Consider the following 27,376-nt stretch of genomic DNA (forward strand, 5'->3'; position numbering starts at 1 on the left):
TGTTGGGCCTTTTTAAATTGGTGTTTTATGAGTAACATGCAACCCCCTCTCACCACTTAGAAGCCTCTGGCCAACTTAAAGGCAACCTGTGAGAATAATCAAGAGCTGTCATTGCCGACTACAGTTCACAACTCTTTAAATAATTATCTCCAAGGTGGTCACCGTGGTCTGACCACCTAGGAATTTCTACATAAACCATGCAGCCCAATATGTCTGAGAAGTGTGAGCTTCCTTCTGGGGTGCTTGTTTCAGGTTAGTGACTTGCAAATACTGAAGATAGATCAGCGTGACACGGTCTCAGAACAATGCAGGCTCCCATACGTCAGTCCCTACAAGCTCAGTTTAAGAATTTTAACTGAATGCAACTCTAAGCTGTTATATCCTGCTATAAGATAAAATCTGGACACCAGATACAGTTGAATTTGAACTTTTCAGAAAAGGTTTTCTAGACCCTAGTAATGACTTATGTAAATAGTCAAAAGTCTGGGATATGCTGTGGAATTAATTAGGTGTGTATTGTCAGGAGGGAGCAAATGAGACTACTGAAAGGCCAAAAAAAAAAAAAAAAAGCAACGATAGATAGATACGATTTAGATACTGTCCAGCACATACTGCCCTCTGTTATACACACCAGGGTCCTGTCCAGCACATACTGCCCACTGTCTTACCCTCCACAGTCCTCTCCAGTACACACTGCCCACTGTCGTACCCTCCACAGTCCTCTCCTGCACATATTGCCTGCTGTCGTACCCTCCACAGTCCTCTCCTGCACATATTGCCTGCTGTCGTACCCTCCACAGTCCTCTCCTGCACACACTGCCCACTGTCATACCCTCTACAGTCCTCTCCTGCATACACTGCCCGCTGTCATACCCTCAACAGTCCTCTCCTGCATACACTGCCCGCTGTCATACCTTCCTCAGTCCTCTCCTGCATACACTGCCCGCTGTCATACCCTCCACAGTCCTCTCCAGTACACACTGCCCGCTGTCGTACCCTCCACAGTCCTCTCCTGCACACACTGCCCACTGTCGTACCCTCCACAGTCCTCTCCTGCACACACTGCCCACTGTCGTACCCTCCACAGTCCTCTCCTGCACACACTGCCCGCTGTCATACCCTCCACAGTCCTCTCCTGCACATATTGCCCACTGTCGTACCCTCCACAGTCCTCTCCTGCACACACTGCCCGCTGTCATACCCTCCACAGTCCTTTCCTGTGCACACTACCCACTGCTATACTTTCTGCATTCCTCTTCTATACCATACTGTTAGAAAACTTGAACATACTTTGAAAATGAAGCAAGTGTTAAAACCAAATGCACCCTGTTGCAGAACCAGTAATAGCAGTTAAAGTGTGTGTTTAGGTTATCTATATGAAGAAATCTTGTGAAAATTGATACTCAATGGTTCACCTTTAAAAAAAAAATAAAAAAATTATATATATATATACACACACACATATACACATATATATATACACACACACATATACACATATATATATATACACACACATATATATATATATATATATATATATATATATATATATATATACATATACACATATACATACATATACACATATACATACATACATATACACATATACATACATATACACATATACATACATATACACATATACATACATACATACACACACACACATATTTTTGAAGGTAAAAACAAATATGTATTTTTTTTTTACTTTGAAGGATCACACCACCTAGACCTCTGTCTGTACCTCTGTAGGTAGGCCATACATGGGTCAAAATCCAAACAAATTTTCTTTAGAAAAATCTGAAATTTTATGCTTTTTGTAATCCGATGGCGCCACCATTGATTTCAAAACTTTACCAACCAAGCCTTTAATTTCAGCTCATGTTGCTACAGAAAAGAATTTGCTTTAGTCTCCAGGTCACAGCTCAGGCTCATTTCTTTTTCAATATGGCTGGCTTTCCTGAGCGGTAGGCAGTGTGAATGAACTACAGGTGTGCTGATTGGCACGCCTGCAGTTCTCCCAACTACAAGTCTATCGGTCTGCTTTGATGGCTAGTTTTATTATTTCATAGATCCCTGTGAACAAATTATGTGGCTGCGTGGATGGAGCCCCACACAGTCATGTCAACTTTAAAATGTGAAAGCGGGTATGGGAGAGAAGAACCCCCACCTACTGTCACAGTGGATCGAGGGTGCTGCCTTAGTAACAGGTTACTCTCTAAACACAGGTGTAACATGTTACTGTAGGTAAACTTGGCCTTTAAAAGAGAAGTGTGGGAATAACTCACCTAGTTGGATACAGCATCGATCCGATGCTGCAGCTGTGCCCTGCCGGCTCTACCCTGAGAACTGACTGATCACATGACCACTGATCACTCAGTTCTCAGTCTTCAGTGAATGGATAGCAATGACTGTCAGTCACGGCCTCACCACTCTGGGCCCTGCCCATTGGCTAAATCTGGGTCACAGGAGAGCAGAACTAAGAGCTCTACTGTGACCCACAGGAGAAGAATAACTAAAAAAGCTTTGGCCCTACCTTTCTAAGATCCCAAGAGTCACGTCAATCCCATTCTACTCAGACTTTTTAGGCTCAGTGGAGCTATTCAAAGGTTGCCTGCAGAAATATACCTGCAGTTGAATATTAGTTTTATTTTATCTCTGACACTTACATAAATGCTACTGTCATACATACCAGACTGCATATTAATCAGACTAGTCATTAGTTGGCACCTGTAAAATGGGTGGGGCTTTATTTTCAACACTTTCAAGCAATTAAACTGGCTCAGGTTCAGGGCTTGAAATGGCCAATAAAAGCAATTTACACAGTACAGAAAATACCTAATAAATATGTCCTCTCATGTCATAGTTTCGGCACTTTATTAGGGAGATCTTAATTTTCTGATCTGTGTGTTCAGTCCAGCTCACTGATTAAAAGTATAGAAGCCAGAGGACTAGGAAAAAAGCCAGGAAACTAGTATTTTTAGTAGGTCACCAATGAGAGGCTTCATAATCCCTCCATGACAAATCTACTGAAAGAGTAACAACCAATCATAGTGTTTAAACGAATCATTTAGCTAAATTGAAGTATTTCTAAGCCCAAACACAAAACTACTTTGTAGCATCAGTTCCTAGAGATGGTGGCTGCATTAGTTTTCTGTTTTCTGGCCAAGTATATTTTTTGCAAGCACAGAAAGTACCTGTTGATCCTGTCAAAAAATCCAGTCTCTTTGTAGCTTCCTGTGCACTGAAATCTAAAAGCCCAACTCCAGTAATGCAGGCCATACATGGGTTGAATTCCAAACAAATTTTATTCAGAAAATCAGAAATTTTGTGCGTTTTGTAATCCGATGGTATCGCCACTGATTTAGAAATTCGACCAACCAAGCCTTTACTTTCACCTTATGTTGCTACAGAAAAGAATTTTCATGGCCAAGAATTGTCTTTTCTTTGCAGGTCACAGCTCATGCTCATTTATTTTTCAGTTACATTTATCGCACGATTCTCTCAGAATGGATTATTATTATACAGGATTTATATAGCACCCACAGTTTGCGCAGCACTTTACAAAATGAAGGTAGACATTGCAGTTACAATACAATTTAGTATAAGAGGAAACAGAGGGCCCGGCTCATGATTACAAATTTGTTCATTTTTCAAAACATTTCCAACATGCCTATTCAGTCAAACTCAATGGTCGCTTGAAAATCAGCTGTTGCTGTGGCCCAATAATGGTTCGAAACTAGAACGAAAAAGATTTTCAAAAGAAAATTCTTTTGGAATTCGATCCATGTATAGCCCGGCTTAAAACTAAAAATCCTTCCTTGCAGTGAAGCTGCATTCATACTGCAATGGTTAACTTGTAGTGGCCTGTCAGTCAACATCCTCACATCCAATGCAGGGATATGGAACCTGCATCAATCTTGATGACGTCACAGAAACTTAGAATGCCAGATCACAGGGAAAAAGCCACTGCCAGTACTGTCTAGCAGCAAAAGGAGCCTGCAGGAGCGGAGGATTGGGAATTTAAAATGTTTCATATGACCTTAGGTATAAAATGGGAAATTAGCACTTTCAATGTGGGAACAGCCCACTTCTGCAAGGAGGGAGTTTTGGTATTCCTAGAGTTCAGCTTTAAACAATGTCACCAATCATCCCAGCTATTTTCTGTCAACTACTAAACAGTTCTCTACCCCATGTTACAGAGGTATTTGTTTTACTCTCCTCGAAAGGAGCAACCTAAGGTGCCAAAGCTGCTCCTCCATAGATACGGTAAGGTGACCAAATGTTGTCACCTTAGAATAGGATGTTATTAGCAGAATCACCAGGCTAAAAAAAAAAAAAAAAAAAAGTAACACAGCCAGCGCATTTAAGGACTGGTAGGCTGCGAAATATTAAATTTTTTTTCTTGGTTTTACATACCCTTAGCTGCTGAAACCACTCCCTACCATAATTATCACTCACAGGACTTCACGGAAAAGAGAACATAATACCCCATCCCAGTCCAATGGCACAGACCCAATGTCAACTTGACAGCTTCATGTCGCAGTCCAAGTAGCATCTAGTTGAAGCGGGTCCAGTTAAAAAGATCACTAATGGCCAACTGCATTGATTATTCAGTTGCACTTTTGCAGCAAAGTTGGTGCAGATCACAGGCTTAAAAGCGATAGTAAACCGAAGTGGAAATAAAAACTTTTTTAAACTCTGACAGGCTGACTGTACCAAAGTTGATAGATTGATCAACTTCGGTATATTCAGCCTGCCCACACATGGTTTGAATTTCGTCTGGTCCCTGCTGAACCAGCTGAGATTGGAATTGTCAATGGCCGGCTTTATTGTGCAATTTCACCCTAACAGGGGCTGTAGGAAAATAGAAAAAAAAAAAAACACACTGGGGTGGGGGATAATTTATAAAGCAGTCAATCTTTCACCAAACATTCTCTTCCTGGTGCACATGCTTTAAAGGACAGTGATTGATTAAATGATTGTGTGATGACAGTCACATTCACTGCTTTAGAATTATGCCCCTAAAGATGGCCATATACTTATAGATTTTTTAACATACGTTCATCACAAAAATTGTCATCAGCACATTCAATGACTTAAAGAATGTTGTCTGTAAGCACTTCCAGATTTTGTTTGCTTTTAACATTCAGTTTCGGAATGAATGGAATGTCCAGACAAAAAAAAAAAAAAAAAACCCACACACTTTAACCGCTTGCCAACCACCCTATAGCAGAACTACTGCTACAGGGCGGCAGGGCTGTGGAAAATCACGTATATATTCGTGATTTTGAATTTCCGGGAAGGTGGGGGGGGCCCTACCCGCACCACCATTACCGGCTAGAGATGTCGATCACCGGGTCCCAGCCAGAGATTCACCCTGGGACGCAGTGACAACACAGGTCTCTCTCCTGCCAGCAGTGACCTGCACAGCAGAGAAATACACAGCAGTAGGTTTCCCAAGTAAAACACACACAGTAAAAACACAGCGCACAGTTAACCCTCTGATTGCCCCAGATGTTAACCCCTTCCTTCTCCATGTCATTAGTAAAGTGTCAGTGCTTTTTATTAACACTGATCACTGTATTAGTGTCATTGTGAAGTCAGTGGCAGTTAGTTCCCGCCTCAGCCCCGATATAAGTCGCTGATCGCCGCCATTACTAGTATAAAATGTTTTTTTTTTTTTAAATTCCAGTATGTATACCGCCATTTGTAGACACTATAAAGTTCACATAAACCAATTAATTTACACATATTGGGATTGTTTTTAGCAAAGACATGTAGCAGAATACATTTTGGCCTAAATTTATGAAGAAATTTGATTTTTAACTTTTTTTTTTACTGGATATCTTTTATAGCAAAAGGTCAAAAAAGTTTTTTTTTTTCAAAACTTTCAGTCTTTCTTTGTTTATAGTGCAAAACATAAAAACACACGTGATTAAATACCACAGAAAGAAAGCTCTATTTGTGGGGAAAAAAATGACAAATTTCATTTCAAGTAAAGCAGTGCCGTATTGCAAAAAATGGCCTGTCAGGAAGGGGGGGGGGGGGTAAATCTCCTGGAGGGGAAATGGTTAATAAATTCCATTCTGCTTCTTTAAAATTTCTCACAGAAAACAGAAATACATTGATCAGTACTGCACCCAATCGGATGCGACATTTGATCAAATAAAAATTTTCCAATATTCTTGTTCGACAGAAGTCCATTGTTAAATCGAACTGTGTCAAGTGGGAATGGCTATAGATGGATCAAAATTTGGCCGGTCTCTGCTGAACTGGCCAAATTCTGATCCATCTATAGCCAGCTTTAGACAGCAGACATAGTACTATAGGAGGTGTAAGATTAAAAAAAAAAAAAAAAAGAAAGAAAAAAATGAACAAAAGAAAAAGAAAGGACTATTCCACCCAGAACTGCCATTTCAATTTAAGGTGGAGAGTTAACTCACCCTTCAGGTAATTTTTTTCAAGAAACCTGGCTGTGAGAAACTTGTACCAATGCTGAGTGACACTGGTGCTGAAAAAAACTGGACAAGCACTGTCAAAGTCCCCCCCCATTCCACTGCTTAAGGGACCCCTGTTTTAATGTGTACCTGTCAGAAATGTAATCCTAGTAAGCTGACCAACTAAAATGTTGTAACCACGTGGTCCCATCGCTTACCCTTGGACAGAGAACCCCCTCTATCAAACTTAAGCCTCATACGCACAATGAGAATATCGAACAAAAATGATTGCCTGGTTTTTTTTTTTGCATATTGAAAATTAAGAGGTCACTGAAGTTATGAAAATTCTCGTATGACTAATAAAATATCGGAAGTGATGTAATGTGCTGTATTGTGTTGTAATGTATTCTTTTGTTTCTGAGCATGCGTGGTCTTGGTCACTTGATTTTTTCCATACAAATATGCGACTGATTAAACAAAAATCGTTCAATGTGGTATTGTACGAGAAAACAATTTCATGCTTGTCCCTTCGGATAATTTCATATGAACTGTCCTGATCGGCTTTCGAAAGCTGAGTACCAACAGTCAGATTATTGGGCGTTTGCTTCAAAAGCAGCATTTTGTCAGATTTTCTCATCATGTGTACTAGGATTTACCAACCAATAGCATTGTTTAGTGGTGGTGGATCCTAAAGCTAACTTCCTAGATAAAACAGGTATTGGCATTAGAGCACTTCAGAAGACAAAGATTCATTTAGGCACTCCTAGATGATCATTATGTCTGGAGACAGATTATGAGAATTAAACCCCCTCTGGTTGGCTTCTAAATCCCACATACAAGGGGGTTATTTAATATTGTTTTCCGCAGCTGTGGAAATAGACCTGGTGATTATATGTTAAGCAGGCCATGCATGGGTCAAATTCCGAACGATTTTTCGATCGAAAATCTAAAACATCGGTCATTCTGTAATCTGATGTGTCCACCAATGATTTCAAAAATTGGTAGTTTTGTACGAATTTTCCACCATGCCCGATAAACGAAATGGGGAGGAACCACGAAAATCGGCCAGTGCCATTGCCCCACTAACAGAGCGAAAATCGGACGATTATTCTTAGGTCATATTTTCAAACGAAAAATTGTTCGAAAATCGACCCATGTATGGCTGGCCTAACCCCTCTTGCCCAAGGAGCCTAAGATGTACTAAATATAAAAGGTTCCTTCCTTTCAAGCAATGCAGTAATCTTCATTATGGCTAACGAGTGCTATGTGATTTTGCTGCTTACCAGTCCAGGTAACAGACAGAGGTGGCTGCTCACTCCCGTAATTATTATTTTTATTCGATCGATGTGCAATTCAAGCAAAACTATCCAATCTGCAAACTATTTAATAGCAATAACTACCCTGCCGATCAATTTAGACTCAAAGTCCATTCTTTGATCAAACTGAATTGTCTAGCCAGGATGAAAAAAAGAAATTTTGCACTGATGTACAGTATTGAGATACTTTGTCTATACAATTGGATTTCAAATCAATCAAATTATGAAATTACATGATAGAAAAGGAAATGCAATCAGCAGCTTATGATCATGTCACATCCTGCGTGTGGCATATCGACTGTGCGGGTTGTTGACTATAGATTAATAAGTCCTATCAGAAAACAAATTGATCACTTACTGAAGCATGTATGGCCACCATTAGGGTGACAGAGAAGTCTACATCTTGTAGGAAATTACGATTATTTTTATTATTATACAGGATTTATATCGCGCCAACAGTTTGCTCAGCGTTTTACAATATAACAGGAGACAATACAGCAACAATACAGTTCAATACAAGAGGGTTAGGAAGGCCCTGCTCCTTGGAGCTTACAATCTAGGAAGCTTGAATTTGTATGACATTCAGAGGACTGGATAAATTGGAAAGCCCCTTAAACGTGGGTAGTCATGCAAAATTCAAACATGGCCATCTATTCTGCCATCAAAAAGTATGGGGTTAGACAAAAAGATGTACCATCTTAAAAAACACAGCGTACAACCCATCCCACGCTCATCAAGCATACGCGCAACACTCCCTATTTAAGGCATTCGCACAATGCCATCATCTCAGATATGGCCAATACAGATGGACCAGAGAGGAAATATAGAAAGGTTTCCCTGATGGTCAGCTGACCTGCAGCATCCCTCAGCCCATCTGCATCCTGTCCTCTTCCTAAGCCGGCCATGGGCTTTCCCTATATATGTTGCTAGGAAGCTGTGACGCTTAGTCAACACCGCTGCCATAGCAACAAAGTACACAATGAGCAGGGCTGGCGACACAAACACTGTGCATGGTATTATGTGTCAGAGATACAAGCCAGGGCAAAGGGGCAAACACAGAAGGGGCCCCTCTTCCCACACCAAAAGATGACAGGAAACATCAAAAAGCGATCACTGGCAACAATGGGTAAGTGTCTGAATGCCATTTCAATGTTTATGCTTTCATTTGATTTTTTTTTTCCAATAAGAGGTAAGATCTAGTTTAATAACTATGAGGCCCATAAGCTGGCTTAAAGACAAAAAAAAAAAAATGCAATAATAATAAAAAAACATAATAACACCTTTGTCCATTTTTACAGCATCTCTGCCTCATCTGAAAGCCACGGTATCTTATTTCCAGCGAATCCTCCAAGGTTACATTAGGAAGGCTGGAGCAACTGTTCCTCATTAATCTTTAATGCAGGAACCGCACAGCAACTGCGTGTATGACCCCCATCTCCCTGCAAAACGCAGCACTTTTGTTTCACCCTTTTAGGACGAGGCCTGGCGAGGCGGCAGAGATAGCATTTCATTTAGAACACATCAGCATTCAAGTCTCACTTCTCACGAAGTGATGCACCAAAATATCCCCCCCCACAAAAAAAAAGCAGGAGCATAGAAACATAAATAAATATATTATGCATCTGGCTGTCTGACGAGACAGCTTCTACTCCTGATGAAATCACCTTTAAAACGTAGGGAGGAATAAGCAGGCAGACAAGGAAGAGGATTTACATGCTGTAAACATGGTATTGATCCTAGCATCTGCTGCATTGCAACAAACAAGAGGGACGGTGAGGGGGGGAATAATTCAAAACCTTGACACCCCCTTTGACCAAAACTAGGCAGAGGAGACACCGTGCCACGCACATCGCCCTGACAAACCATTATTGAGAAATTAAAGTCAAACCATTTCTCTAAGGGCAAATGTATGTTTTCTTTCCAGCTCCATCGTCTGGCAGGCTGGACAGATCTCCGAGCAATAAAGAACGCAGAGCAGCGGCGGCGAGGACAGCCTACAGAAGGTGCATGCTGCAGACAGCAACGCACAAACCAGCAGAAGGGGGATCCCTGCTCATTCTTGCAGCAGCACAATCACGCTACAAGAAAAGCCATTCATAGCTAGACACTCGAAACCGAAGTTTGCCAAGGGGGGGGGGGGGGCTCGCCGGCATCCGAGGACCCCTCGCCGCATTAGGGATTCGGATTTGGCTCACGACAGCCATCAGCGCTCAGCACTTTGCATCCGTACACAATGAAATGCAGGGATTTCCCTTAAGTCTGTATTATGACGAGCTTACAAGGTAGAGCAGGGAATCTGCCCCCCGATTGGCAACATGGCCAGCGAGACGTCCGCAGCTTCATTCCATAGCACTGTGCTAAAAAGAGGAGCTTTAGTGCTCGGCGGCCAATCAGAACGCAGCCTTTGTTTAATGAGGACAGGCCACTGACCTCTGCTAGGTTATTTCTTGCTACATGTACCGGTCTCTTCTGCATCGCAGTATTGAAGGAAATTGTGGAGGATAAACCCTGTGTGACAAGCATCCGATGCAAGCAGTCTTTCTTGGAATTGCAGGTTACCTGCTAGCTCAGGAGCACCAACAACATTAAGAGGGAAGCTGAACAGGTTTGCCTTCATTTCCCAGGAAAGGCAGCTTCTATGTTCAGATGGATACAGACATTTTTTAATCTTGTGACAGATTTAAAGTGATTATAAAAAGGATGAAGGTTTTTTTTTACCTTCACGCATTCTATGTATGAAGGTAAAAAAAAAAAAAAAAAAACAAACCTGTGTGCTGCTTCACCCTAATACTAACCTGAGCCCCCCTCTCAATCCAGAGATGCGCACAGGAGCTTTGGCTGTCCCAGGTCGGTCTCTCCTCATTGACTGAGCCACAGAAGTGTGAGCCATTGGCTCCCACTGCTGTCAATCACAGCCAGTGATCCAATGAGGAGAGAGCGGGGGTGGGGCTGAGCCATGGCTGTGTGTGTCTTATGACTGTAAAAGAGCAGGGGCTCAGGAGCGAGCATGCACCAGTGCATCCCCATAGAAGGCAACTTGCTTCTGGGGGCACTGGTAAAGGGGGTGGAGTCAGGAGCACTGGCACGGGACCCAAGAAGAGGAGGATCAAGGCTACTCTGTGCAAAACCACTGCACAGAGCAGGTAGGTATGACATGCTTGTTATTAAAAAAACAACCTTTAAATATCACTTTAAAGTGGACTTCTACAAACAAAGAGGATCTAAAGCCAAGAATAATTTTACCTAATGCATTGTATACTGCAATGTCCCAGTAGAAGCATCCCTCTCCACACTAGATCCAGTGCTGTGTCCCACTTTAGCAGCTCTACTCTCTCCCTGTGTTCACAGGACAGAGAGGCAACAGTAGGAGCCATTGGCCATCAAATCTTTAAAAAAAAAAAAGAAGAATGGGGGGGGGGGGGGGAATTGGTGGCTGAGCCATGCTGTATGTCTATGGACACACACAGACTGGCTATGGAGCGAGCCTGCACCTCTGACTCCATAGCAAGTGGCTTGCTATGGTGGCATACCAAGAAGAGAAGAAGCCAGGGCCAGGAGCACCAGCATGGGACCCCAGAAGAAGAGGTACAGGGCCACTCTGTGAAATTCCACTGCGCAGAGCAGGTAAGTAAACCAGGTTTATTATTTTAGAAAAAAAATTAACCTTTAAAACCACATTAAAGCTCTCATCAGAAAATCCAGTTCAACCAAGGAAAGCACTAGAAAGTAGGAAGCCAAATATGCTCGCTGGTACCTTGAGGGCCCATCCACACCACTACAGTGTGTCAATGTACGTTATGTAGCAGATAGCAATAAAACAGATCCCTAATGTGAATGGGCTGAATAATGCATCAAAAAAGGTGCCTGTACCATTCCTAGTAGAATACTGCAACACAGTGTGTTCAAATGAATGACCATCAGCGCGGTTTACCGGAATGAATGACACCACATCATGTCAACATGTAATGTGCAATGCAGTCATGCAAGGGTTACCACAACGCAATGGAATGAATGGGCTCTTACAGCAAACCTGTACTTTGCCCAGTCAGAAAAAAGCACAGGTTTGCTTTATTCCACCATACACCTCCAAGTATATACCTACATTTCCTTCATTCCCGTTACTCCATTCATCACTGAGAGCGGAAGCAAATACTCAGAACTTCCAGCTATGGATGAGCATGTGACAACACTTGGGACAACAGTGTAAGCTATGACCCCCGTGACATGTAACTTTTATGGGGCTATGCCCCCTCAACTGAACGGGAGGCAGCATGGAAGGCAAAAAGGAAGGCAAGTACATGCTGCTGGATAGGGCTGCACTAAAACAAGCTGTTGCAATGTCCTGCATAAACATTGTCCAGGTTCAGTTATAAAGATGAACACCAGGCAAACAACTACGGGTTTATCTGCATACGGATTTATAATTCTGTTTAGCTAGGCTTATGATCCAGGCACCTTTGCCACATCTTACCAGATCCTGGACCTCTCTGCAGACTACAGTGCAGTTCAAGGGCGGCCCCATGAGATGCCGCTGGTACCTTTTATAGGCTTTTTTGGGTGTGCTTTGAGTGTGGGCTAGGACACAGGGGCCCCATTATCCCCTATTGCCCGGGGGCCCCATGAGTTGTCAGCCCGCCCCTGGTTCAGTAATGCAACATATAAACCAGTCCTAGACCTGCCCAACCTGTGACTGCACAACAAAAAGGAGCATCAGCACTCTAATGGAGGCCATCATTCCACTATCCCCTCCTATGAGGATGCACACTCAGACTGACAACTCCATGTAAAGCACCCAAATCTGATTGGCTCCTAGTGCTGACCCTCCCTCCCCCAGTGCTGCTATCCAGGGCATTCCAGGAGGTCCATATCAAGACAGACTCAGATACTTATCCTAGCTGCATGTAAAACACATTTCAAGATTTTCTAAGGTATACTAACACTTTTATAAACTAATACTGGAGTTTTTGGACTGAACTTCACTGGCCCCCTCTTTGCAGCATCCCTGGACCCTTCTGTAAACCCCAACTTCCATAAGGAAAGTAGCTAGGTGCCCAAAGAAGGCCTAAGCACGGTCATGTTAGCGTGGGTTTTGATGATATAACCGGCAGAGGAGCAGGTCTACAGACTCCCCCAAAATACACGGTTAGGTGAGCTTTGGTGTTTACAGGTAATAGCACACTGCTGATCTTAGGATAGTCATTTGTGAAAATGACGATGCCGAGATGTCTCAGCACGTCTCCCTGTAGCAATCATATTCTCCCATACTGAATTGTAGGGAAAAGAAGACGGCTCTGATTGGTTGCTTTGGCCAATTCTTTCCTTAAAGTGTTACTAAACCCCGTACCCTGCATTCACGATATCTGGTCTCCCACAGTATACAACATGGGAATGCAATTATTTTAGTAAACACAAACTGCTAAATACCTTTTCTCATCAGCAGTATATGGCAGTCTTGTGACTTCAGCAGAGCACTGGTTAAAGCTTGTAGGAGTTTTCTTTCTGCTCTAGGAGAATGTGAAACTTCTGACCCTCTGTCTGGGCAGTGCTGATTGGCCCTGTGCTGACCACATGTACTCTCCCAAGAATAAAACCCCCAAAAAATCTCTAGCAATACACACCAAACTGAGCATGTGACTACAGATTCAGTCTGTATCAGGTGGTCATTTCAACAAGGAGGGGCAGAGAAGACAGGATCAAACAGCCTTTTTACACAATGCGGAGGATTAACCCCTTAGTTCCACAGTGAGTATAACAAGCATGCTTTACTGCACATACAGACTGATTTTACTGTTGTGGGTTTAGTAACACTTTAAACACCTTGATAAGATGAGATTCATTTTAAAGATGACCTCCAAGAAAATGACTAAATGTACAAATAGTATATAAGGGGGCAAAAGACTTGATTTGTCTCTGCTGCAGTTAAGCAACACTTCCATGTCCTGTCCCTCTCCCAGCCTTGTGACTGGACAGTGAAAGAAAGTCAGCAGCCTAATGAGTTCATCTTTCCTATCCGCATATCTCTCGTTCGCACTGCAGCACACCTGACTTACTTGTGCTGCTTCTACCTCTCCTAATCTGAGCTCTGCTGTACAGGGACTTCAGGAGGCCGATACCAGGTCAAATGTTGGTACTTACACTAATTGCAATTGAAAAAAAATTACATTTAGTGATATTTGTGTGTTCTATTGGTCTGGATTTCCTATTCCCAAAGTGGTTCTCGTTGACAGAAATAACAGCGGTCTATGCAGTCACCAGCCAGAAATTTTCTCATTTTGCGTTGTGCCAAAATGGTTTCTGCCCAATTTGGTCTGATGCAATGATTTCTTGAAATACTAAAAATTCCCTAAAAATTCTATGATAATACTGATGTACTGTGTAAGTCAAAGAATAGAAGAATCCAAGTAGTTATAGGCAACAGAATAGACCTTTTCATGAGGCCTGCAGGGTACTTCCCAGGCCAGTGTTTCTAAACCTTTTTTTTTTTTTTTTTTTTTTTTTTTTAAGTCAAGGCACCCTTTAAAATTATGGACAGCCCTAAGGCACCCTTTATAATTATGGTCTTGAGGCACCCCATTCTTAAATGGGGTGCCTAACACTGTCCATAATCTTAAAAGGGCACCCCATTCTAAAATGTGAAAAACTATTCTAATAGTTTTATATAATGCAGCAACATCCACACATGTAGGACACCCAACATTAGAGGTGATTTATTCTTCCAAAGCAAATACACTTTTGCACACTGGTACTGAGTAGTATGCCGATGTTTCTCTTCTCCCTCAGTTTTTCTCCAGCACTGAACTAATGTGACCCCAGCACTGACAGATAGGGGCAGGGGAGGGTCAAACTAGGATGCTGTGCAGGCAACAAACATCCTCCTTATCAACTGATGATGTTCAGGGGCGGACTGACCATTCGAGTACTGCCTGAGGGCCCAGGGTCAGTAGGGGGCCCCATGAGATGCCCCTGATACCTTTCATGGGCTTTTTTGGGTTTGGTTTGAGTGTTGGTGAAGACACACGGGCCCCTGATTTCCTTTTGCCCGTGGGCCCCATGAGTTGTCAGTCTGCCTGATGATGTCATTGGTTGTCAGGACTCCGGCGGCTAGAAGGTCGTAATGGTGCACAATGAAAACCTGTGGCTTTGTGCAACTAAAAGGCAGGCTTGTTTCCATCCACTGGCTTGTATACACATTTTGGGCAATTTTTAGAAATTTTGCAAGGCGCCAATGAAGAAACATCAAGGCACCCCAGAAAGGCTGTCCCGGGCCACAAAAATTGTAAAAATTTAACTTTTAGGACCTGTTCAGATCAACATGCCATGCGTTGGGGTCTGCCTACTACAGCAGAATTGCACAAAAGTAAAACATGACCTTTTTTTGTTTAAAGCACAACATCAAAGCGCACGGTATTACGTTACCATGCATTCTTGTGAAATTTAACGCATGTGCATAGGCAGGTTCATTTGGGATGCCACCATGAATAAATGGCACCACAGCATGTTTGGAAAAAAGACACAGGTTTTGTGTACATTCCCCAGCAGACAGGTGTGAATAGGGGCTTAAAGCCCATCTCCAGCTTTACTTTTACTTTCAATAGTTTTTCGGGCCAGACTGGGTCAAACAAACGTGTGAATGCTGGGTGCGCTGTATAAACTGGAGGCAGTCTCGGCTACATACAGTATACAACACAGAGTTCCGGGTGTGAGACAAAACCACCCTGTCTCACACCCGGAACAAAAGAGCATCAGCCATTCATAGGCAAGTTTGTATTATATCAATGAATTACCTTGCCGATTGGCCAAGTTGGAGATCATCATGTCACTGGCCCACCTCTCTGACTCAGCCAATCAGAGGAAGTTTTGTGTTTACTGATAGAATACAAAGCTGCCTATGAATGGCTGAGAGCTGCTTAGCCCAATTACATTTTGTTCCAGAAGTGAGACAGGGAGCTTTTGTCCACACCAGGAACTCAGTGCTGTATACAGCTGAGACTACCTATAGTTAGCGTAGGAAATAGTTAGTCTGGGCCAACTTGTCCGAACAAACTATTTAAAGTGAAAGATCAGCTTTAATATTTTCTAGACTTGTGACTGAATGTCAGTGCTACAAAGTTATTTCATAAAGACAAATGACTTTTGCTCCAGCAGATATCTCAACAATGTATCCAAGTGCAGGAAATGCAGTTTCACATTGGGAGCGCTCACTAAATTTTATTAAAAGTAAAACCAAAGGCTCCTGTACGAGACTCTAAATCCAGCTACTATGCGAGGTACAAGCATTTAAAGTAAAAAATGAAAAATACAAAAAAAAAAACCTCTTCCATTATATTCCATGGCTGAGCCAGATCCTTTGTGTCTCACTCGCTTTCCCTCCCAGACACTGCAGGTCATTGGGAGGTTTCATCAACAGAGCCAATGCTGTCCATCCAGAAAGCTGTAGGCAGGTCAAGGTGTGTCTAGTTGATGACAATCTACAGACATGTGAATCAGCGGTGACAATGCCCACATTCACACCCCTGGCATCATCTTCTCAGCCCACTGTAACCAGCAGGCATTCAGGAGCAGTGAAGCACCACTGTCACCCCTTCACAGGAAGCTGGTTCAGGTGGACTTCACTGGTAGGGTCAACAGGTATTTGTGAGACCATGCAGTAAGGACAAAGATAGGTGTACACACAGAAGCATTTAATAATTAAAGGACATGTTCACCTTTCATAACATATTATACCCATATTTAGGGTGTAACGAACAGACTGGCCTCGCATTGACAGCTAGCGTGAGATCTGCTCTACCCGCTAGCGGTCACAATTAAAAGAAAAAAAAAAAAAAAAAAACACATGGCCATGTGGGGCTCTGCCTGCCCAGATGTCACTCATTCACAATATTCTGTGAATGGGAACACTACAAGTTCCAACAGCATTTGTAGCGGTCGGCTTGTAGTTTTCAATGAAGTATCACAGTGCTGTGGTAGTTCATTGAGTCTTCCTGTCAGTAAGTATCTGCTTGCCAGTACAATGTATGGGACACAGATACATTGACAGGTCTGCAGGAGACCTGCATGGCACCAGCGATCTGCTAATCTCTGGCACAATGCTTGAGTGGCTTCAGAAACTAAAAAATAATAAATGCAATTTTTTTTACCGGCAAAAAAAAAAAAAAAGTGCATTTATTGTTAAAAGGTGAACTTATCTTTTAAGGGCTTGCGTACATTTTTTTTTTTTTTATTTATGGGAGGCCTTAGGTCTACTTTAAAGTTGAAATCCAATAAAAAAAAAAAAACCCCGCTAAAAACAAAGATGACACACAGACATGGAGGCTGTTTAACTTGCCAAAGGGTTTGTATTTCTGCCCATCTACTCCTGCACAACTGTATGGCCAGGCCAGTGACCTGACTTTTCTCTGCTGCAGTTAAACAATAAATCTAGGTCAGGTCCCTGCCTCCAGTCTGTGATTGGACAGTGGGGTTGCAGTGGTTCACCTCTCTGCACATTAGCACCAGATGCCTGCCTTCCCTATCCTAGGATAAGTGAAGCTGTACAGGGAATACAAGGTCTAAAACACAGCTACTTACACTGGCAGCATTTAAAAACAAATTTAATTTTTTTTAATGAATACACAACTCCACTCTTTTGTAATTTTTATATCTGCCTTGAGTTCAACTGCCATTAAAGAGATGTGGATAGCCACAGCGGATTGCTCTTGAAAATTCTAGTTGCAATAAATTTGTTGCTGACCCAGAACAGCTATAGAGCCAACTTTTCTCCGACTTCCGTTTTCTGCTTGCTTGTCACTGCCCTGTAAAGCCAAGTACAGCCAGGCAACTAGCATTTTCACAAAAAGTCAAACAATAGCACCCCTAGTATTTTGGTCATAAAAACCCCAAAATGAAAAGTGTAATATACTACAGCTTACCAACCATTAGATGTGGTGGTTGTATTAGTTTTTTTTTCCCCATTCTGTTTTCACCTGGTGATCTGGCCAGTAACACCTCCTGTATTAGAGTTTCCCCACTCTAAATGAAGGAGCACAGTGGGCACCTTTAGACAGCAGCACTGTCAGTCGGTGGGAAGGGAATGTTAGATGTACTAGCAGATTTAAATACACTAAACAAATTGAAGCCAAACTGCAGCTAAGAATTTCCAAGCAGTTGCAGCAAACTGTTTTGCTCCTTTTGGGATAAAGGTTTACTTAAAGCTGATCATTGTAAGCACCCCGGTAAATGGTTTGTCTTAATCCTGTACCTGCTACATTTGCAGAACAGCTTGTTCCGTTGCAAAACAGCAAACTTACTGGCCAGATCACCAGGTGAAAATGAAGAAAAGAAAGCATAAAAAGGGAATAATAATGCAATCATCACATCTAAGAATTGGTAAACTGCAATAATAAATGTGTGTTTTTGGGTTTAATACTGCATGTCCTGCAGGGAAAGAGAAAAGAACACATGAAAAAAACAAAAAAAAAAACCCAAAACAAACTGTACAATGGAAAAACAGCTAAAAAAAATTCCTGTCCCACAGTACAATTCTTCTGTCAGCATCTATGTAAGCCCGTTTGAAATGTGTATGGCTGGCCACAGATGAAAAATTCTGGGAAGATTTGATGGATGTTATGGATGTTCTTTGACTATTTGATGGACATAAATGACATTCTTAGTACAAGAATTTTCACTGACTAAATCGGGAGATGCTGGTCAAATTATTTTTCAGGTTGTTGGATTTTTTATTTTATCCAGATGACTGTTCAAGAGCTCTTATCAGCACTGACAATCATGTAGAAAATATAGCCCAATGCTGGCCAGAGTTCTAGCACTTGATTTTAGGCAATTTCAACTATTTCCAACTAGATTTTGATCACAATTACAATCAAGGCAACCCATCATTTGGGAAATTCTGCTGTCAAACCTAAAGTGGTTGTAAAGGTCATTTTTTTTTCTAAAATAACAAACCTGTTCATACTTACCTGCTCCGTGCAATGGAATTGCACCAAGCAGCCCCAAACCTCCTATGCATTAAGGTAAAAAAAATGGTTAGGTTTCATTATCGCTTTAAAGTAGAATTTCTGGCGAAACCTAACCTCTCAAAAATGTCCCCTCCTAACACAATTTACTCATAAGAAGTGTCTGCATACTTACCTATTTTCAGGCTGCTCTGGTCAAGCACTGATTGCAGGGGAGAGGAAAGACTGCTCCAACAACTGGCAATGCCTGGGAGCATCAGTTATCGGCACTTCCTCTTCTCCCCTGCAGCCACGGTGGCCGATACAAGGGAACCAGATCATGTGAATGGAGCAGAGCAGCCTGAAAATAGGCAAGTATACAGATTTTTCTTACACGGGTCATTTAGCATAGGTATTAGGAGGTGGGGGGCAGTTGTAAGGCTAGTTAGGTGTAACATGAAGTTCCACTTTAATTTTATGGACTAAAATATACTGAAAATCCTGGATTATGCATGAGAATCTCTTTCAATGGAAAATCACAAATGTAGATTGAAAGATTGGATTTCCACCTGAATTGCCAGCTCATGGGGTATGCAGAGGCAAAACATTTTTTGTTCTAGCTTTGGATATAATGGGAAGGGTAAGGCAGAAAAGAAGTTTGCATGATTCCCCTATCAACACAGACAGTGTTGAATCCCTCCTGCCAAGCAATTGTCTTCCCCTGGCAGGGGGGGGAGTTTGTTGTTGGCGGGAGCAGCCACTAGTGATAATCAAAAATGTAATCCAGCAGGCTGGTTGTACCCAAGTTGATCGATCAACTTGGTACATTCAGCCTGCCCACACAAGGTTCAAATCTTGAACTGTCTATGGCCGGCCTTAAACGGTCAAGTGTTTATGTCCCCACTGGGGAGATTTGCCCTTCTATTTGTCCTTGTAACCACTGCCACAGAGAAAAAGTGAGGGTGATCCAACAACCCCTAGCAACCAAACTGATAAGAGGCATGGAGGAGCTCAGCTATGGGAAAGATTAGAGGAACTGAATTTATTTCTTGAGGAAATTAAGAAGGATATGATCAACCTGTATAAATACATCAGTGGTTCATATAGTGAACGTGTAGAATTATTCATCCTGAGGTCATCACAGAGGACAAGGAAGAACTCTTTACGGCTGGAAGAAAAGCGATTTAATCTCCAAATACAGAAAGGTTTCTTCACAGTAATAGATGGAATAGACTCCCTCAAGATTTGGTTCTGGCCAGCTCAGTGGATTGCTTTTAAAAAAAGTTCTGGATTCTTTCCTAGATACACAGAATATAACTGGATACTAACATTTATATGTAAAGTTGATCCAGGGAATATCTGTTTGCCTCTCCAGAGATCAGGAAGGAATTTTTTCCCCTGCAGGAGCAAATTGGATGATGCTTTGCTGGGTTTTTTGCCTTCCTGTGGATCAACTGTGGGTGTAGGATTGTAACTTCTTTTTTTATGGTTGAACTGGATGGATTTTTGTCTTTTTTCAGCCAGACTAACCATGTAACTCTCTTAGAATTGTCGCAAGAACTGAAGCCAATTATCCAAAGAAGACAAAATGTTCTGGTGCAAGACCAGAACTCTTCTTTTCTGTGTGAGATGCCCTCTAATTTCCTGTTGCATCTGCAGGGCAGGAAGTAAGAGAAAATTTCCCCAGCAGGACACAGACAGCAAAAAAAACCCCCAGAAACTGCATTAGGGGTTTTATTTCTTTCCTAACCTATCCAAAATATAAACTTTATAAAACTGCTACCATTGAAAGAGCAAATGATGGAAAACAACAACCAATGGCCCTCAAATGTTTCAATTCACAAAATGCTTCTCTGAGCCTTGCTCATGAACACTGATAACGAACATCTGTCAATTGATTATGGGTGGTCCTATCTCCTTATCCACAAACCCGCTTGAGGAGCTTTACAGCCCCCCTACCAGAAAGGTCCAGACTACTATAAAAACAGGCCATAGACTGGTCGTTTATCGACAGAATTTTTGTCTGCACGAAAAATCGGCCGATATTCACGCCGTTAGTGGGGCAATGCCGTCAGCCGTTTTTCGTAGACATTGGTGGCAGATTCTGCAACAACCGATTTTTTGTTTATCGGCCGATAAACGGCCCGTGTATGGCCAGCCTAAGGCCTTATCAGGCAGAGCTACACATGGATATAAGAGCCGTCTCCTAGCACATTCCTCACTGGAAGGCTGGAGAAAGACTGAGACCAGCACAGCTGCTTCACCCATTCAGAGCAAATTCCACACACTGCGTGAGTCAATTATTACCCTGCATTTAGAAAACACCAACATATGTGGAGCCCACTCACTTCTCAGCTACACATCATGCTGGCCGACTCCCCTTCAGGCTGAAAGTATGCCGTATTTGTATAGGGTTTCAGCACCTAGCCCTCACTTTAAATAAAATGCAATCATATAACCAATCTGTTTCATCTAAATGCAAACACTCAAAGGGGAAAAAAAAAAAAAAAAAAAACTATTATGCCCCAGGTACCTGCCTCCTTCTATAAGAATAGGGCCGCCTGACAATACACATCTCTAGACAATGAGGCAGCACATGAATAGCACTTGGTGTTTCAACACTGTGTGCAATCTTGAAGGATCAGGACAAAAAGCACCTTGTTAAATGTACAATGAATAGGAAGGCCCTTTCCTTTTTTTTAGCAGACTTGGTCACAAGCAGGAACTGGAATAGGACTAGTGTTTGCATATATTGTGTATACATTAGGAGCTAGACACTGTACAAAGACTGTTCATAAAGTCAGCACCTGCTAGGAGTATAAAAAGTCGAGTTGGGGAGAACTTTTACAGAAAAGATATCTACATACTACAGCTACTGTGGACTGTTCAGCATTCATTTAGATAGGCAAAATTCAACTAAAGTTCATCATCAGGGTGCTGGAATCATCTGCATGAAACATACTGGTGAAGGCACATTGAGGACCCCAAAACACACTACATGGCGGGCTGAGGAATATAGGGAAATGAAGTAGAAAGGGTACAGAGTGCTCATCAATAGAAAGAGGTATAGGAAGGACAATGCAGAACATTAAGATACAAGTGTTGACAGAAAAATGCAGCAGACCCAATGCGTAGGACAAATTCTAGGCCAAGCACTGAACACAACCCAACTGCAGGAAAGGTACTGATGGTCATGGAGTTTAACAATTATATTAGGGGATCATGCTTGGGCAATGAAGAACGTAAGTACTGGAGGCCGATGGTCTACTGGTGGGCAGCATGATAGGTATGTATGGAGAAGACTGGCCAGCACAGGTAATATAATAAGCTTAGGATAAATATATGATTTGCTTTACATTGTAACCATAACTGGCTGACAATTTATTGTCCATGTGCACCAGGCTGAAAGTGCAAGGGCATACTGGAGGCCAGGCATTAGCCTGCGGAAGAGCAGCGGGTGACACAGACATATTAGGAACCCAAAGCTTGGATAAACCCTGGAGTGTTGGGGAAGGGAATGCAGCTAGAATACTGAAAGCACAGTGGTGGGCAAATATTGAGAAAAGAGATAAAAAAAAATACAAAATAAATGGGAGAGCCATGAGCACTGGTGATGGGAAAATATTAAGAGACAACCAGTAGGTGGAGGATGAATGCTGGAGGATCAGTGCTGGGCAGGGGTACAGTATGGGTACTGAAGGATCCGTGTATGGTAAGGATACAGAAGGGCAAAGGTGGAATCTCAGTTTAGGACAGGGGCAAAGTAGGGAATCTGGAGGCTCGATGTAGGGCTGAAGGCTCAGTGTAGGGAAGGAGTTCAATATGGGTACTCAAGGCTTAGTGCTGAGTACAGTAGGAGTGCTGAATCCCAGCACTGGGAAGGGTACAGTGGGGGTGCTGAAGCCCAGGCACTGGGTAGGATACAGTAGGGGTGTTGAAGCCCAGGCACTGGGTAGGATACAGTAGGGGTGTTGAAGCCCAGGCACTGGGTAGGATACAGTAGTGGTGTTGAAGCCCAGGCACTGGGTAGGATACAGTAGGGGTGTTGAAGCCCAGGCACTGGGTAGGATACAGTAGGGGTGTTGAAGCCCAGGCACTGGGTAGGATACAGTAGGGGTGTTGAAGCCCAGGCACTGGGTAGGATACAGTAGGGGTGTTGAAGCTCAGGCACTGGGTAGGATACAGTAGGGGTGTTGAAGCTCAGGCACTGGGTAAGATACAGTAGGGGTGTTGAAGCCCAGGCACTGGGTAGGATACAGTAGGGGTGTTGAAGCCCAGGCACTGGGTAGGATACAGTGGAGGTGCATTAGAAACAGTGGCAGGCAGGGGTGGTTGAGGCTCAGCGCTGGGCACAGGTACAGTTGGGCCGCAGAAGGCTCAGGGTAGGGATAGTTGGGTTTATGGAAGCTCAGCACTGGCATAGAAAACAATATAATTATTATGCAGTATTTATTATGCAGATTATGGAGGCTGAGAGCTGGGCACAAGAACAGCAAGGATGCCAGGGGCTCAGAGCTACAGAGGGGGTGCAGGGGAACAGATGGAGTACTGGGGGGGGGTTCAGTGTTGGGCAACGGCACAGTAGAAATTCTGGAGGCTCACTGCTGGACAAGAAGAATATAGGAAGAAGCAGCAATGGGTTGGTGTACAGCAGACATACTGGGGACTCAGAGTAGGGAAGGCACAGAGAAGGTACTATAGGACCAGTGCTGAGCTAGGGTACAGAAGTGCTAGGCTCAGTGCTGCTCATAAATAGCAAGAATACTGAAGGTTAATAGCTTGATAGAAGGTAAACTATATACCTGGTGTAGTGAAGAGGAAGAGTAGATACTCAGCAGTCTGAAGGCTAGGACAGAGTGAAAATATTTGACGCACAGTGCAAAATAAGGAATTCAGTACTGGGGGACAGGATCAATGGAAGGTAAACATTAAAGAAGGCAAATTGGATCCTCAATTGGAGTCTTTGGTGCAGTAAGAATTGTGGAAGGTCACAGCCGGTCAGAAGGTAGCAGCAGAAGACAGGTAGCACAAACAGGAATACAAGAATGCAGAATAAGTACATTAGGCAGAGTACTGTACAAGGAGTGCAAACATTACTGCTGAGCCTGAGAGAACTGATCAGGGAGTGCAATAGGGTACTAGGAGCTTAACCCTGGACAGTGGGTGCAATAGAGGTTCTGAAGAGCGGGTTTACAGGGTCAATGTTATAAGCTTGCTTAGGATAAAAAAAAGCTCTGTGTCAGGAAGGGGATTCAGTAGATAAAATGAATGCTCAGTGCTACGTAAGAAGCTCCATGCCTGCATCAGCAGAACTGGAAACGCACTGCTGGCAATAGGGGTAAAAGCAGCTTAATGCTTGCTACAGGGGTAATGGGTGTACGGGACACTCTGGCAAATAGGGGAACAAACATATAGGAAGCTGAATGCTTGAAATGGGGGCAACTGAGCGACTAAAAGCTCAATGCTGGCAAAGAAAGCTGAATGCTAGCAATGGGATCAATTGGGAAACTGGAAGCTTAATGCTGGCAATGAGGGGGGGGGGGGGGGGACAATAAGTAGACTAGAAGCTTAGTGCTGGCAGTGGCCGCAATACATCTACTGGCAATGGGGACAATAGAGTTGTGGGATGCCTCATGATGACAACAGGGGTACTAGAAGCTCAATGCTAGGAATAGGCACAATAGTAGTACTATAGGGCTGGGGGGGGCATGGAGTAGGTGCTGTACATTGATAATCAGGAGCGTTACAGGGTATAGGTTCCAGGCTCAGTGCTGCGACTGGGGTAGGGGTTACAGACTGATGATCCGGGGGGGGGGGGGTTGCAGGTTCAGTGCTGCGAATGGGTTACATGCTGGTTGGGGGGTGGAAGGTAAATGTTGGGAGGCTCAGTGCTGGGAATGGGTTAGGGGTTGCAGGCTGATGATCAGGGGGTAGTAAGGTAAAGGTTGGCGGGTTCTAGGTACGAGAGAGGTTGTGAATGGCAGGGTATAGGTTGCAGGTTCAATACTGGGAATGGGGTAGCAGTTGTACATGGATGTTCAGGAGGGTGCAGGGTATAGGTTGCAGTCTCAGTGCTGAGGTACACTGATCATCAGGGTGGTACAGCATAAATATTGGGGACTCAGTACTGGGAATTGGGTAGGTGTTGGGTTGCAGATTACAGGTTGGTGGCTCAGTGCTGGGGATGGGACTGTACATTGGTGGATACAGGGTTGCAGGGTATAGGTTCCAGACTCAGTACTGAGGAAGGAGTAGTACACCGATGATTGGGAGGTTGCAGGGTATGGGTTACAGGTTCAGTACAGAGGATGGGGTTGTAGGATATAGGTTCCAGATTTGGTGCTGGGAATGGTGTAGGTATAGGGTTGCAGGTTGATGATCAGGGGGTAGTAGGGTAAAGGTTGGCGGGTTCTAGGTACGAGGGAGGTGGTGAATGGCAAGGTATAGGTTGCAGGCTCAATACTGGGAATGGGGTAGCAGTTGTACATGGTTCCAGGCTCAGAGCTGTGGATGGGGTTGTACACTGATGATCGAGGGGAAGCAGGCTCAGTTCTGGGGACTTACATCGATGATCAGGGGGGTTGCAGGGTAGATTCTCTGCTCAAAGCTGAAAATGGGGTTGTAGGCTCATGAGCAGGAGGGCGCAGGGTATAGGTTGGTGGCTCAGAGTAAATATTGGGGGATCAAAGTCAGGAATTGGGTATGTTTTGAGTTGCAGAATATAGGTTGGTAGCTCAGCGCTGAGAATAGGGATATACAGCTGGGATGGGGGTGTTCCAGGGTATGTATTGGGGGCTCAATGCTAGATATTGGGTAGGTGCTGGGTTGCAGGGTATAGGGTGGTGGCTCAGTGTTGTGAATGGGGTTGTACACTGATGATTGGGGGGGGATGCAGGGTATAGGATGGTGGCTCAGGTTTGGGGAAGGGAATCTACAGGGATGATTGGGGGCTTGCAGGGTAAATACTGGAGACTCAGTACGGGGCATGGGGAAGAAGTCGTAGTGCAGAGTATAGGTTGGTGGCTCAGTGCTCGGGATGGGATACACAGCAATGATGGGGGGGGTTGCAGGGTAAGTATTGGGAGGCTCAGTGCTAGCTTTGGAGTAGGTGTCAGGTTGCAGGATATAGGATATAAGTTAGTGGCTCAGTGCTAAAGATGGGAATATACAGCAATGATGGGGGGGTTGCAGGGTAAGTATTGGGGGGCTCAGTACTGGGGATGGGGTAATTGCATAGTACAGGTTGGTGGCTCAGTGCTGGGGATGAGATGTACACTGATGATTAGTAGATTGCAGGGAAAGTACTGGGGGTCAGTTCTAGGTACAGGGTAGGTGTTGGGGGGGGCACAGTATAGGTTGGTGGCTCAGTTCTGGGGATGTACAGTGATGAACGGGGGTTACAGGGTGAATATTTGGGCTCAGTACTGGGGATGGGGAAAGTGTCGGGGCACGGGGTATAGGTTGGTGGCTCTGTGCCGGGGATGTACAGTGATGATGGGGGGTTAGTGGTAGGCATAGGGTAGGTAATGGATTGCATGGAAAAATATGGGGGCCGAGTAGTGAACAATGAGAGGTGTACGGATAATGGAGTCTCGGTATTGGAAATCAATGGCCCAGCGCCGGCCAGGGGCACACAGGTCCAGACCAGTCCCGGCCAGGGGCACACAGGTCCGGTCCAGACCACAGTTTCAGCCCGATCCCGGCCAGGGGCACACAGGTCCAGACCGGTCCCGGCCAGGGGCACACAGGTCCAGACCGGTCCCGGCCACAGTTTCAGACCGGTCCCGGCCAGGGGCACACAGGTCCAGACCGGTCCCGGCCAGGGGCACACAGGTCCAGACCGGTCCCGGCCAGGGGCACACAGGTCCAGACCGGTCCCGGCCAGGGGCACACAGGTCCAGACCGGTCCCGGCCAGGGGCACACAGGTCCAGACCGGTCCCGGCCAGGGGCACACAGGTCCAGACCGGTCCCGGCCAGGGGCACACAGGTCCAGACCGGTCCCGGCCAGGGGCACACAGGTCCAGACCGGTCCCGGCCAGGGGCACACAGGTCCAGACCGGTCCCGGCCAGGGGCACACAGGTCCAGACCGGTCCCGGCCAGGGGCACACAGGTCCAGACCGGTCCCGGCCAGGGGCACACAGGTCCAGACCGGTCCCGGCCAGGGGCACACAGGTCCAGACCGGTCCCGGCCAGGGGCACACAGGTCCAGCCCGGTACCGGCCAGGGGCACACAGGTCCAGCCCGGTACCGCTCAGGGGATCTCGTCTGATGCTGCCTCCTGACCTCTTGCGGGGCCGAGCTGTCAGTCCCCCGGTAGCAATGAATGGGGTATAGAGGAGACAATGCCGGGCAGTGCACATCCTATCTTCGCTCCTCACCTCATGGTGTCCACTCTCCTCTCCCTCTGCTGCTAGTGAATGGAGGCGCTCCTCTCCCCGGTTCCCGGTGCGCAGACAGGGAGTGGCATCCGAGCACGATACCGAGACTCCCCAGCACTCCGTACAGGTCGCAGCAATCTCCTGTGTACCGGCCAATAACCACAATACAGGTCCTCCCCGGTGCAGCTCTTCTCCCTCCGCCGCCGCTGCAGCCGCTACGCACCGCCCGTCTATCCCGCGACCAACCTCCCACAGCGCGCATGCGCGGCCCCAGAGACCCAAAGCAGGCGCTGCGCGCTCCCG

General features: G+C 44.5%; 1 protein-coding gene across 3 annotated transcripts in view; it reads right to left on the reverse strand.

The window, feature by feature from the left end:
- ENAH (ENAH actin regulator) overlaps positions 1 to 27,369 on the reverse strand; it is a 140,792-nt gene extending 113,423 nt beyond the window's left edge. The window contains exon 1 of one of the 3 annotated variants that reach the window (XM_089685075.1): positions 27,074 to 27,369. In XM_089685075.1, coding sequence (XP_089541201.1) covers positions 27,074 to 27,078 — 5 coding nt within the window. In that variant the 5' untranslated portion in view covers positions 27,079 to 27,369. The remainder of the gene's footprint in view (positions 1 to 27,073) is intronic. The other 2 variants (XM_089685077.1, XM_089685078.1) reach the window with 2 other exon arrangements.
- Between the last annotated feature and the right edge of the window lie 7 nt (positions 27,370 to 27,376).

Source organism: Staurois parvus, unplaced genomic scaffold, assembly GCF_062004578.1.
Source record: "Staurois parvus isolate SC_StPar_1 unplaced genomic scaffold, SC_StPar_1.0 ptg000362l, whole genome shotgun sequence".
Lineage (NCBI taxonomy): Eukaryota > Metazoa > Chordata > Amphibia > Anura > Ranidae > Staurois > Staurois parvus.